Source organism: Chrysoperla carnea, chromosome 2 (assembly GCF_905475395.1).
Source record: "Chrysoperla carnea chromosome 2, inChrCarn1.1, whole genome shotgun sequence".
Taxonomy (NCBI): domain Eukaryota; kingdom Metazoa; phylum Arthropoda; class Insecta; order Neuroptera; family Chrysopidae; genus Chrysoperla; species Chrysoperla carnea.
The window spans coordinates 25,213,682-25,227,273 of record NC_058338.1 but is presented as its reverse complement, the minus strand read 5'-3'; the positions used below and the strand labels follow the sequence as shown (position 1 = coordinate 25,227,273).

At 29.0% G+C, this 13,592-nt stretch overlaps 3 protein-coding genes across 3 annotated transcripts; 2 read left to right on the top strand and 1 right to left on the bottom strand.

Moving 5' to 3' along the window:
• Positions 1–1,908: 1,908 nt before the first annotated feature.
• Positions 1,909–2,985, top strand: LOC123292581 (zinc finger protein OZF-like). The gene is made up of 2 exons (XM_044873294.1): positions 1,909–2,328; positions 2,947–2,985. The coding sequence occupies exons 1-2, from the start codon at positions 1,909–1,911 to the stop codon at positions 2,983–2,985; spliced, it is 459 nt and encodes a 152-aa protein (XP_044729229.1).
• A 1,366-nt stretch (positions 2,986–4,351) lies between these two features.
• LOC123291654 (DEAD-box helicase Dbp80) lies at positions 4,352–8,522 on the bottom strand. Its single transcript, XM_044872014.1, has 8 exons — positions 8,328–8,522; positions 8,012–8,235; positions 6,559–6,754; positions 6,235–6,349; positions 5,990–6,167; positions 5,634–5,871; positions 5,411–5,573; positions 4,352–4,680 (listed from the first exon to the last, which is right to left on the bottom strand). Exons 1-8 carry the CDS (start codon positions 8,385–8,387, stop codon positions 4,427–4,429), a joined length of 1,428 nt encoding a protein of 475 aa, XP_044727949.1. The 5' UTR covers positions 8,388–8,522; the 3' UTR covers positions 4,352–4,426.
• A 1,070-nt stretch (positions 8,523–9,592) lies between these two features.
• On the top strand, positions 9,593–10,878 carry LOC123291658 (60S acidic ribosomal protein P1). The gene is made up of 2 exons (XM_044872019.1): positions 9,593–9,807; positions 10,530–10,878. Exons 1-2 carry the CDS (start codon positions 9,736–9,738, stop codon positions 10,797–10,799), a joined length of 342 nt encoding a protein of 113 aa, XP_044727954.1. The 5' UTR covers positions 9,593–9,735; the 3' UTR covers positions 10,800–10,878.
• Positions 10,879–13,592: the final 2,714 nt, after the last annotated feature.

The following is a 13,592-nucleotide window of genomic DNA, read 5'->3' as shown; positions in this document are numbered from 1 at the left end:
TACTAAAAAAAAATAAGTAATCAATCTTAACCCTCATTTATTAAAGTTACCACACTGATTGTGTCAAACGCGAGTGTTACATACAAAAAAACAAAATTAAAAATTGAAATTAAAATGAACGAGCAATAAAAATTTGTATGCAATAAAATTTAAATTTAAAATAAGTAAATAAATCATTTCTCAAATTGATAAATTTCTCTCAAAGTCAACTTCCCGAGCGATTGTTGTAAAAAGTATTGAATGCTACTTGCGGAATAACTAGCAAATATGACAGTCGTGATTACGGCATTCGCTCTAAGGTTATGAGACATTCTTATGAAGACTCGTGTGGTTGTCGCAACTCGCCTACGGCTCGTAGCGACATCTACCACACTCGTCTTCATAAGAATGTCTCATAACCTTACGCTCATGCCGCAACACCACGACTGTCAGATTATTTGCTAGTTATCCCACTTGTAGCATTAATAACTATTATTGGTCTGTGTTTTAGGGTCATATCATCATAAACGTATTTCCGTCCCACTTTCCCAGAAGTTCTTAACAATCCTTTTTAAGGTAATTAGTCAGATACAGAAAAAACTTTCAAGTATCATCATGTTTGGTATCAGAGCGGGGCATATTGTACCTCAACCTTCAAGGTCGATTAAAGGTCAACCCTCTTTCGTTATCGATAAAAGATAGAATACCATTTTAAATTAAAAAGTTGTTCTATGCAAAAAATCTTACATTTTTTCAAAATATAAACAGTTTCAGCAGAAATTGAATGTAAAAATTTTTACACACATAATAAGTCTTCGTAAAAAGTATAACATAATGCTCTTATACCGACATTCCCACCGATTTGTAAAAGGAAGCATGACACCTGGTTGTCAAAGTAGAAACTAATTTCAAGTTACAGCTGTTAGTGTTGGCATTGAAAAGTTTGGAGTTGATTACTTTTTGCAAGTTATAATTACAACAATAATAAATAATTGATAATAAAAATTAAATTATTTCGTCTGGAAAGTATTTACCTCAATTTAAAAGCACGAGAAAATAAAGTGTGGTGTGAAAAATTGCCAAAGTCATTCCAATACGAATACAGATCTGAGTTTTCATAATTTGCCTCAAGCAGGCAACTATTACATGAAAGTTGAAAATTATTTTGGTAATTTTTAGAAAATTGATGTCTTAAAATTATGGCAGAAAACACTGCAATTAAAAAATATTTTACCAGGTCAAAAAGTGTGCTCACTTCATTAAAAAAAAAAAAATTATTATGCCTTATCAAGTAAGTTTTGACATCAAGAATACTTGAAGAGATATTTATTTATCTATATCGATTTGATGCACTGAGCACATCCTCCTCACTTTCGAGTTGATTTTTTCTACATTTAATCACATGACCTGCTTTCAATAGTATTTCACCTTCAGTAAAATTACGATTACTCGGCTTTGTTTGACCCCAACAACAAAGAGTATGTATTGCTATGTTATTTTTAAAATTTGTCACTTTATGTCAGCCATGTTTTTTAGCCCCGCCCATATGTCAGATCCCAATAATTTCGATCAGAGTGCCATCTAAATCGTGAAATCATAGTCTGTCTATATTTGGTATTTCAACAGTTAACTCAGTCATTATTTGTTTTCGCTTGTTTTTTAAAAACACCAGTATTATTGTTAATCTATTTTATCTTTTCAATGTCTGTGGAATATTGTAACAATGTTAACGCTTAGCGCATGTGTTACGAGTTCTAACGTCAATGCGAGTATCTCAATAATACTCAATCGCATAGATAGATAAAATATGCTCAATCGTTTCGATAAGACAGGCACAATCAATAGAAAATGGAAAAAATGTTTATTAGGAAAGAAAACATTAAACTTGAAAAAGTATTAAATATAGATATTAAAGATGAAAGTATTACAATGGAACACGTATTTATTAAAGAAGAAAATTTTACGATGGAACAGGAACCAATTAAACAGGAAATACCAGAAGAAAATATTAAACTAAAACATGAACAAACTAATTTAAATGAAGAAGAATCGGATAAATCACAAAATGTTAAATTTGAACAACAATTAAATTCTGAACTTATAATTAAGGATGAGATATTTGATGAACATGTTTTTGAATGTCAACCAATTAGCAATGGTGACAGGCATTTTTCGTGTGAAATTTCTGATAAAAAATTTACAAATCAAAACGTTTCACTAAGAAATAAACGAACATATACTGGAGAAAAATATTTTGCTTGTGAAGATTGTGAAAAAAGATTTACTCTAAGAAATAATTTGAGTCGACATAGAAGATGTCACGCTGGAGAAAAACCTTTTACTTGTGAAGTATGTGATAAAATATTTACTATAAAAAGCAGTTTAGTTCAACATAAACAAATTCATGTTGGAGAAAAATCATTTTCATGCGAAGTTTGTGATAAAATATTTACTACGAAACAGAATTTAATTCAACATAAACGAATTCATTCGGGAGAAAAACCATTTTCATGTGAAATTTGTGGTAAAAGTTTTACTCAGCAAACCGATTTAGTTAATCATAAACGAATTCATACGGGAGAAAAACCTTTTACATGTGAGTTTTGTGAAAAAACATTTAGCGTGAAAAGTAATTTAATTCAACATAAACGAATTCATACTGGAGAAAAACGTTTTGAATGTGAAATTTGCGATAAAGCATTTACCTACAAACATATTTTTATTCAACATAAACGAACTCATACTGGAGAAAAACCATTTGCATGTGAAATTTGTGGTAAAAGTTTTAATCAGCAAACCGATTTAGTTAAACACAAACGAATTCATACAGGAGAAAAACCTTTTACATGCGAAATTTGTGATAAAAAATTTGCTCTTAAAACTAATTTAATTCAACATAAACGAATTCATACTAGAGAAAAATCTTTTTCATGTGACGCTTGTGATAAAACATTTACTCTGAAACAGAATTTAACAAAACATAATATACGAATGCATAGACAATAACACAGGTCTGCAAAAAAAAATTTTTTTGTCAGCTGCATGAGATATTTTTACTAAATTATATGTTTTAGAATGCGCTGATTTCAGAAATGATGGCCATTTTTTTGTATCACGTAAGGTTTTTTACAAATTCAAAAACAAAAAATTGGTAAAAGCACTCGTTTATTAAAAATTATACAGTAGCCTGCAAGCATAGTCACATCCCATCTTATTTGATACCGTCTCTCGATATCGCGGGCATCCTGGTGAAACCGCTCCCCCTGTTTTTCGCTGTAAGCTTCCAGGTTTTCAGGCGAGATATTTAAACACAGTTTTTTGCGCTCTCAGTTGATGACGTATAAGTACGTGATCTGCCAATTGGTGACAGTTCAATGTATAATTTACACTTTAAACAAATGAATTTACAACACAGAATTTACACTCGTTATTATTTAGTTTTCTAATAAAAAGCCGTCGAATAGTATAATTTAATGAAATATCATATAAAATGTAAGTAATTAATATCATACAGTATGTCAACAAATTTGACAAGCCCGTACTATGATGTCACGTCCGTATAAAAATTTGAATTTTCGTTTCAGAAATTTTTAAATGCCCTCACTGAATTTGTACTTAAAAAAGATATTAATTACTAAAATAATGGTTTAGTTGAAATGTCCAGTCAATAAAGTTACAGAAGAAAAATATTTGAACCAAATTTAAATTTCATGAATATTCCCTATTATAACCTTTTGGCCTTTATCTAAAATGAATAAAACACAAGCACAATTATAATATTAAAAAAATGTATTCTTAAAGGGAAAAAAAAGAATGATACAAAATTATACATAGCATTAACAAATTAAATAGTTGTATTATCATTAATTAAAACTTAAAAATAATATTCCATATTAACAATGAGCTCTTCCACAAAACTTTCAATTCAATTCTAACATTTTATTAATATCAATTTTATCAAAAATAATTTATTACCAAAGTAAATTTATTAACAGAAAAAGGAGATCATTTAGAAAATATAGTTCTATTCGTTTTTTTAAATGTTGCACAGGATATCGGAAGGTATATTTGAAAAAGAAAAGTTTATCTAAAATAACTCGTTATTCCAAATATAAAATTTTTATTTTAAGTGCATAAAAATAGTAAAGAACCACTTTTCTTAATAATTTCCTATAATATTATCAAAAATAATTAACTTAATTTTTTTGTTACTAGAAAAATAAATGCTTTACATAATTTTAGTAATAAATACTTTTTTTTTAATCATGAATCAATCCACAACATTTATGATGCCATTATCAAAATCAAAATTATAGATTTGAACTGTTCTTTTTTTCTTATATAAAAAATTGAATTTTTTATGAATACTTTTATGCTTAATGAATAAATCGAAAAAAATTTGATGAACGAGCTCACTATACAAAAATATAACGCCTCCTTGCAAATATTATGTACCAATCTTTTCAATTTCATCTGAATCCTCTGTATCAAGGTATTTAATTTTCTTTCCAAAATGCTCTTCAATAGCATTACATATTGCCATTGATTCAGCTGAGTCAATTAAATTAATTGCTATACCAGGTTTACCAAAACGACCGGTACGACCAATTCGATGTAAGTACGTTTCACAATCCGCTTTACGATTCACATCCATTGGCATATCAAAATTCACAACAATTGTTACTTGTTCAACATCAATACCTGCAATAATTAATTAAAAACAATGTATAATTCATTATTGAACCCGGCAAAAATTCAACCGATATATTCATTGTTTATCAGGATTGAAATTAATTCTTTCCGCTAAAGTATTTCTTAGCTCTTTGTGATTTTTTTTTTAGTTTTTGGCATAAGAATTCTAAACAGTTGGAGAGGTAATTTCTAATAATACTGGGCGGTCGCAACTTTGTGGAAATGATGATGAATTCATATATTAAATTATACTCTTGAGATTTCAAGAATTCGACCAAAGATTGCCCAAGAACGTCTCGAGAAAATGAACTACCGATATTGGATATAGGCTAATCTAGCGTGTCTTTGATGTTCCAAATCAAAAAATGATTGCAATCAGTTCTACTTGATTATTGGCATTTCGTGGAAAATCTACTTCAGGCTAAATTTAGACAAACCAGCCAACTTAGCTCTGATGGAACTAAGTAGGATACAATTTAGAGTAGATGTGAGTCTTTTTATGGAACATTATCTGTTAATCACCGATTTGGGCACTATACAGAAAAAAAGTTTCAAATAAAAGTTATAGAAAATGTTATCTGTAAAAATGATCCCTGCTATTTTTGCCGTACGATGCACGATTGAAGGTCACGACCGCCTCCCCATCCCGTCCCGTCAACTTAGGCTTATATTCGGGGGTACCCCTGAACATATTCCAACAAGAAAAAACTGCAGTAAATTGCAGAAAAGCAGTACTAACCTCGTGCCATAACGTTAGTCGTAATCAAGACCTTTTCTTTGCCAGCTCTAAATCTATCTAAAACTGCAATTCTTTGTTCAACAGTTAAATCACCAGTTAAAATAGCAACAGCATGTCCATCTTTTGTCATTTTTTCAGCTAACCAAGCAGCTGTCTTTCTTGTCTAGAACATCAAAATAAAAAATTATAATTTTGATAAAATATACAAAGGTAAAATACTAACATGACAAAATATAATAGCTTGACCGACTCCAATCACGCCATAAATATTTGTGATAGCTGCATATTTTTCTTGTGCATTTTGACATTTTACATAAAATTGTTTAATGTTGTCTAAACTTTCTTGTTCTCTTAGTAATCGTATAATAAGAGCATTTGGTACAATGACTCCAGCGAAATCCATTACTTCTTGATCATAAGTGGCAGAAAAGAACATCATTTGACAGCTGGGTGATAAGCATCTATAAAAAAAGAACCATAAACAGAATTTTTAAATCTCCACATGAAAATACAAGCTGTGCCTTCTGTTTTGTTCGAATGATATAAATTTCTAAATATTGGAATGTACAAAAAACATACTTTTGAATCCTAATACATTGATCTTGATGCCCTTGGGTTGCAATCATAACATCAGCTTCATCCAAAACAAACACTGTTATTTTTGAAAGATCAAACACTTTCAGTTTTACACCCCAATCCAAAACCTTGCCTGGCGTTCCAATAATAATATGATCCGTTAGTTTTGAACCACGCGCAACTATAAAAATTTCATTAAGTTACAAAATCATACTTAAAGAAAGATACAATTTAAAAAATATTTCTACCTTCTTCTCCACGAACTGCATATTTAAGACGAATTTCTGGACAAAATTGAGACATTTTTGCGGCTACTTCTCCCGTTTGAATGGCTAATTCATATGTAGGAGACAAACATAACACCTAAAATGTGATATAATCGATATTTTTAATATTCACGTAAAAACTTAAAATGTAAATAAGGTCATTAAATTATTGAAAGTAGAAATTAAAGTAGATCAATTTTTACTTGAATAAGAAAATTTTCTGAAGTTTACACATGGCTTACATATCGAAAAATGTATTTTATATATTTCGAAAAAATACTCTAAAATCAATTAGAAATTTCTTACTTGTGGATAATCTTTCGTAACATCAACGCGACTTAGCATGGCTAGTGTAAATGCTGCTGTTTTACCAGTACCAGACTGAGATTGTGCTATCATATTTTGCGGTGGATCAGCCAATAATGTAGGTAAGGCAGTTTCTTGAATTTTTGATGGTGCATTGAATCCCATTGCATACACTCCTTTTAATAAGTTTGGTTTTCTTTAAAAAAAAAAAAAAAAAATTATATATATATATATATATATACAGTGTTTCCCCGGATAGAGGTAACTATACTTGTAAATTTCCTTATTTTGCATTTTAAGAAAAAAATTCATTCTTTATAAGAAGTTTTCCTTATTATGAAAAGTATGTAGGAATATTTAAAACTTCTTAATAATGTAGCCAAAAATTTGGTATCACAATTTTTATTTTTGGTAAACTACTCTTCTTTTTTATAAGTTGGCGAAATGTTACTCGCAATTAAAAATTATGACTCTATACAAAATATCAAGAAGATCCGTGTACTTTAATTATAGTATCATTTTTATTTAAACAAAAGCTCTAATTATAAAAAAAACGTAAGAAAGAAAATAATAATAAATCAATTAACATGTACTATCCAAGAGTGTAATTTTTTGTGGACTAGTTTCGAAAATTAAAAAGAAAATTTATTTTCTCGGTTAAACATTCAATAATAATGGAATTGTCAAAATTGGAAAGATCTTCTTGATATTTTGTATAGAGTCATAATTGTTAATTTCGAGTAACTTTTTTTAGTAACATTTTGTGAACTTTTAAAAACGCAGGGTAATTTACCAAAAAAAAAAAAATAGTGATACCAAATTTTTGGCTACCCTATACATTATTTAGAAGTTTTAAATATTCCTACATACTTTTCAGAATAAGCAAAACTTCTTATAAAGAATGACTTTTTTTCTTAAAATGCAAAATAAGGAAATTTACAAGTATAGTTACCTCTATCCGGGGACACACTGTATATGTACATTTAAAACTGCCCTCAACTTGTAGAAGTTAGTTAAAAACGATCAAATTTTTCCCAAAAACTTTGTTTATGCAAACAATTTGATACTGAGTGATACGATTTGAGTTGTTGAGAGTTTGGAACAAATCAGAAATTTTTGAAACAGAAATTTTTGCACAACTCTGATGGTGAAAACAATTTATTTGAATATGACATTGATTGTTACCCAACCGTTTAAACCAAATAAGTTTGTTCTCTACAACTTTTTTATTTTGCATTTTATTGGAGATATTTGCAAATTTTCTCCGAGTATAAAGGGTGATACCTCCATACCAGTCCCAACCGCGAGAACATCTCTTAAATCGAAAAGCAGAGTTCTATAATCAACATTTTTGTTCCAAATTTTGTTACGGACTCTCAAAATGCAAAATAGAAGCTATATTTGACAACTACAGTCTGTACTAAAAGTAGTTAAATATTAAATTAAATCTTACAAATGAAGTGCTTCAAATGTTTTGACTGAAAAGAGCGGTGATGAAGGATCTCTTCTTTGTACTTCAATATCTGTTTTACATTCTACCAAACCTTTACGAATTACTTTTAATAATAAACTAGCTTCGGCGGGATTACATTTATCTGGAGCATCATCCGATGATGGATCATCAGTTGTGGGTGATTTTAATGGGGGTGAATTGCTTTTTAAAGCTATGTTGGAAACCTAAAACATTATATAAAAATTAATATAATGAGAAAAAAAAACAAAGGAAACTGAAAATACCGCATAATTTCATGTTAGGTATAAGTACTGACTTTTTTTGTAATATGTTCTTGTTCGTCGACATATTTTGCCCAATTAACTGTTCCACTCATGATTAAATTATTCCAATTTAATTATTGGATTAATTTGATAACTATTTAAAATAATTTTAGATAGTCACATTAATAATTTAATTTCTTGATAATTTTAGATATTACTTGCGCATTATCGTAAAACAAATGTCTGAACCATAGAGAATGTATCCTGGACCAATTCTGTGGACTGATAAATTAATAGGTAAAACATAATGATTAAAAAATACAAAAACTGTAACATTTTCAATTTTATAACATTCTATACTTTAATTAAAAAATTTAAATAAACTTAGATCATTAATTAAATAATGCAAAATTATAGGTGCTAGTCACGGACGTATATATATGGACAAGTAATACCATTATAAAAAATGCATACCGTATGTAAGCTGACATGTTGTGACTAAATTTCATTGGCTGTCTTGAAATCCAATCATATTGTATGATTTTAATGTGGGAAGTTTTAAATATAAATTATTTACATTTGAAATTGTATGTACTATACACTAAAAAGTGAAATAAAGGAAACAAAAAAAATGATACTAAGAAACAAATTTAATTGATCTAACTTTTTATTAATTATAAAATTGGAACATTTTTATTAATTTAAATGGAAAAATAATGAATTTTGGCGAAACACAAAATTAAAAAACTAATTATTTGAAACTAAAATAAAAAATTTTATTGATGTTTGAATAAAATTAATTTATTTAATTTTTTTCTTATTTTCTCTCCTGAGATAGTTTCATTAATTTGATTTGCTAAACTATGTATTCGAATCGAAGAATATGCCTTTACTATTTCTAAAATAAGTGTTTTCTTATGTTACAATTATTTATTTAAAAAATATTAAAAGCGTCAACAGCTATTTGGTTAGGATATCCGTAAACAAACAAGGTATTAGATAAACTGTACAAACCAGTACAAACTATGAACCAATCAGATAATAATAAATTCATAATACCAACTTAAAATTCTTATGTTACCACCTAATAAAATCCAAACATATCTAAATTTGACCTTGAAAGGTACATCGTGGCGACTTACATACAGTTTGCATTTTTGTATAAAACGCCTACTTATATTACTTGTCCATCTATATATACGTCCGTGGTGCTAGTTTATAATTTAATTTTTTCTCAAGTTTTCGCGGTCGATATTTTTACGTTACGGTGTTATTCTTTGACATGTAGACATAAATTATGTATTGTAGCGATTATAACGTTGTTCTTCCGTTCACGTTTTCTTCGTTCTGACCGCTTGTTTGAGTTAAGACGTGTGCTTGTTCTCAACAGAGCTAAGGCCTAAAGGCGACTTGCACCAAAAGCATTTAAGTTAAAAAGATATCAAATAAATAAAAATAATAATGGCTTCAAAAGCTGAATTAGCTTGTGTTTATTCCGCATTAATTTTGGTTGATGACGATGTTGCCGTAACCGTAAGTAAATTTTAATTTTATCATGCTTTTTTTTATCCAAAAATATCGGATGCATCATCCAGATTTATAATCTCATCTTACATCTTACTTTAAATAAGATTTATTTAACAACTTTCGTTTTAAACAATTTTCGTTGCATGGTTTTTCAATAATATTATTTTTTAACGTGCATTAATCTTACCTATAACCTTAAAAGATTTCACGCGGGAGATAGAACACTTTTTTGTTTCCATATAGGTTACTAATTGTAAATTGCGAAATAAGTTAATTCGATCCGATTTACTTAAATGACTGGATTTCATGTGGTTTATAAATTCACAGTTTCATGAAAACAGTTTCTAAATATGTCTTGGCATATCCAAAATTTATACATTATATCTATCTAATAACAATTCGCACATGTATGCATTATGTATCATCTGGATACTCTTCAGACGTTTGCGAAAGCAATAACTTACCGTATCACATGTTTTTGAAAAGTATAACCCTCTGAGTTAAACTTGACTAGTCAATAATGGAGAAAAAAAACCATTGAAGAGATTAATTCTTCATAGGAAAATTTGATCTCCTTTCAAGTTTGAAATTTGCCCTGAAATTAGTATATATACCTTCGTCAATGACTCAGAAGCTTAAGTTTTTCGTAAGTAATTCGTAGACCTCCGAATACTGTTGCCTAGGTCAAGCTATAACAAGATATTATTTTTATTTTCATTTGTTTTCAGGGTGAAAAAATCCAAACCATCTTAAAAGCAGCCAATGTTGATGTAGAACCATACTGGCCAGGTTTATTCGCCAAGGCATTAGAAGGAATCAATGTTAAAGATTTAATCACAAGCTTGGGCTCTGGTGTTGGAGCTGCACCAGCTGCAGGCGGTGCTGCTGCTGCCCCTGCCGCAGGCGCTGCTCCAGCTGCTGCTGCCAAGGAAGAAAAGAAAAAAGAACCAGAACCCGAGGAATCTGACGATGATATGGGTCTTGGACTTTTTGATTAAATTCCATAATTTTTATGTTTTTTTATATTTATGCAGTTTAATGCATATTAAAAAATAAATAAAAACAGTAAAAGTTTATTACGCGTTTTTTTTATTTTACGAAAGCAAAATGTTAATATACCTAGAACCTGTCAAATTCAAACAAAATTGCAAATATATAATTCGATATTAGCATTCATTCAACGATATTCCAGTAGCATATATTGCATAAATATTCTTGTAATAATTCATCAGTTTAACCATGCCGGAAGTTTAGCAACTGGAAGTAAAATTTCTCATTCAGAGAGACGTTTGTATATTTTCGTTTCCTTCTCTTCATGACAAAATCTATTGCAAGATTGATTTATTCACTTACGATACTTAAAAATTGTTTTTTGTTTATTAATATTTTTTAGTAGTATTAGTCGATTTTGATTTACAAGTTCACTTTTGGCTGGAAGAATTTATTGTTGTGTTCTTAGTTACAAAAAAGAGATTCTATTTCAAAATCTGAGAAATTGATAGATCAAAAAGCTAAGTTTAATGAAAAGAGGTCAGTAAAAGAAAAATAAATACTAAGTTTTATTAAACACGTTTATTAAAAAAGGTGAGTTAAAGGTATGTATATTACATTATTGATTAATATAATATGTCAAAGGTGGAGTAGTGATTAGCCCAGTCGCCTCCGGTTACAGAGTACCTCGGTTCGTATCTAGCATTGCCCCGATTAATTATAATTAAATTATGCCGAGATAAAATCGTTTTTTTTTAGCTAATATGAAAAATCAAAAGCGACAAATATGTGAGACAAGGTTTATATTTTATGTTATTTTAATTCCCACCCTTTCTCTGACAGAAGAGTGATTTATGACGTAGGAAAGTGGGACTAACATAATTTTTTTTGTAAATAACATGTTTTCCTATTACAAAATCTTATAAAATTCATTTTAAAAAGAATAAATTTAAGCATACAACAAAAAAGCAAGCAAAAAGTATTTTTTTAAATATTTTGTAATTGGCGAATATGTTATTAAAAAGGGGCATAAAATATATAAACACGTTCTTCTATTACAAAATTTCAAATTTTAGTCTTAACGAGCGATTTTTTAATTTATAAATACTAATTTTAATATTTTATAATAGGAGAATATGAGATAAACTATGTGACATGTTCTCCTATTAAAAAGTTTCAAATTTTAGCAAAGTTATTTTTAGCTCCGCGATCTTAGCACCTCATGTGCGGAATTTCGATTGACCAATTATACCATCTGAAAGGTCAGAAATTGGTCATAAAAGGTCAGTTGGTCTCATTAATTGGTCAGCATCAGAAAATTTTTTATTAAAGATTGAAAAAACTCCACCTATGCGCGATCGGGAAGCATTCGCTGATAATTGGTCAGCTAATATAAATAATTGGTCAGTTTAATTTTATATTAAAAAAATAATATAATTTCGAAAAAATTTTCAATTTTTTCAACATTTGTACTAGGAGAACATAAGTGGGAATTAGTAGTTCCTGATAAGGAGAAAGGTGAGTAAGTGTTTTCACCCCGAAAGTCTAAAATTTTATTTTGGCAGAAAGTTATTGGTCTGCCCACTAGAGGTCACACTCACCAAACACGGGTGTGCAGACCACTAACTTTCTGACTTACGAAGTGACAACAATTACCTTGCTATCAGGTACTACTTATTCCGTCCGTCCTTGATGTTCTCCTAGTAGAAATGTGAAAAAATTGAAGTTTTTGAACGAAAAAAAACTAATTTTTTCATCATTTACTAGGCAAACATGCTGTGGTGGAAATTTGAAAAAAAATGAAAAAAAAAATCAGATTTTGCTTAAAAGATTTATTGAACTTTTTTTTAATATGTCCTCACCTAGTTTCGAACCAAGGGACTATTAATTCGAAGTCAGATACGCTAACCATTATACCATTAGGGCTCTGTTATTCGTATTAATAAATAATTATATTCATATTTTCGACTTTCTTAAATTATAACAAAAAGTAAAACTCATTTTCGGAAAATTTTGAGTAGTATTATTACAAAAAAAAATGGCAAACGAAGTTTGAAATACTTACCTATCGTGAAGTTCGAAATACTTACCTATTTTTAACTGAAATAATATTGTATAGCTACAGAGAGATGGGGAAAAATAAAATAAAAACAGGGTTTGAGTTTTCAACTTTATTTAAATGAAATCAAAATACATAAAAACTATTTACGAATTACTTGCACATAATTCCATATAATTAATTTCATCTTAAAAAAATTTTTTTGCATCAACTTTTTTTTTACAAACCAAATACCACACAAAAATAAAATGAAAATCCAAAAAGAATATTACGAATATTAAGAATATTATAGTGAAGAGCTGTGCGTATTAAGTACTCACTGCCCTGATAAAACCATCCGGCTCAAAGCATGCGCGTTACGACAGAGACAACTTTTTTAATTTTTTTTAATATTAAATTAAACTGACCAATTATTTATATTAGCTGACCAATTATAAGCGAATGCTTCCCGATCGCGCATAGGTGGAGTTTTTTATTTTTTCTGTGAATGAGGTGCTAAACTTATTAATTGACCTTGAAAAACTTTAATCTTTAATAAAAAATTTTCTGATGCTAATTAACTGAAAAAATTAATGAGACCAACTGACCTTTTATGACCAATTTCTGACCTTTCAGATGGTATAATTGGTCAATCGAAATTCTGCACATGAGATGCTAAGATCGCGGAGCTGTTATTTTTTTTTGTACATATTTTTAATATTTTGTAACAGGAGAACATGATTTTAAAGAGTGAGATATATTT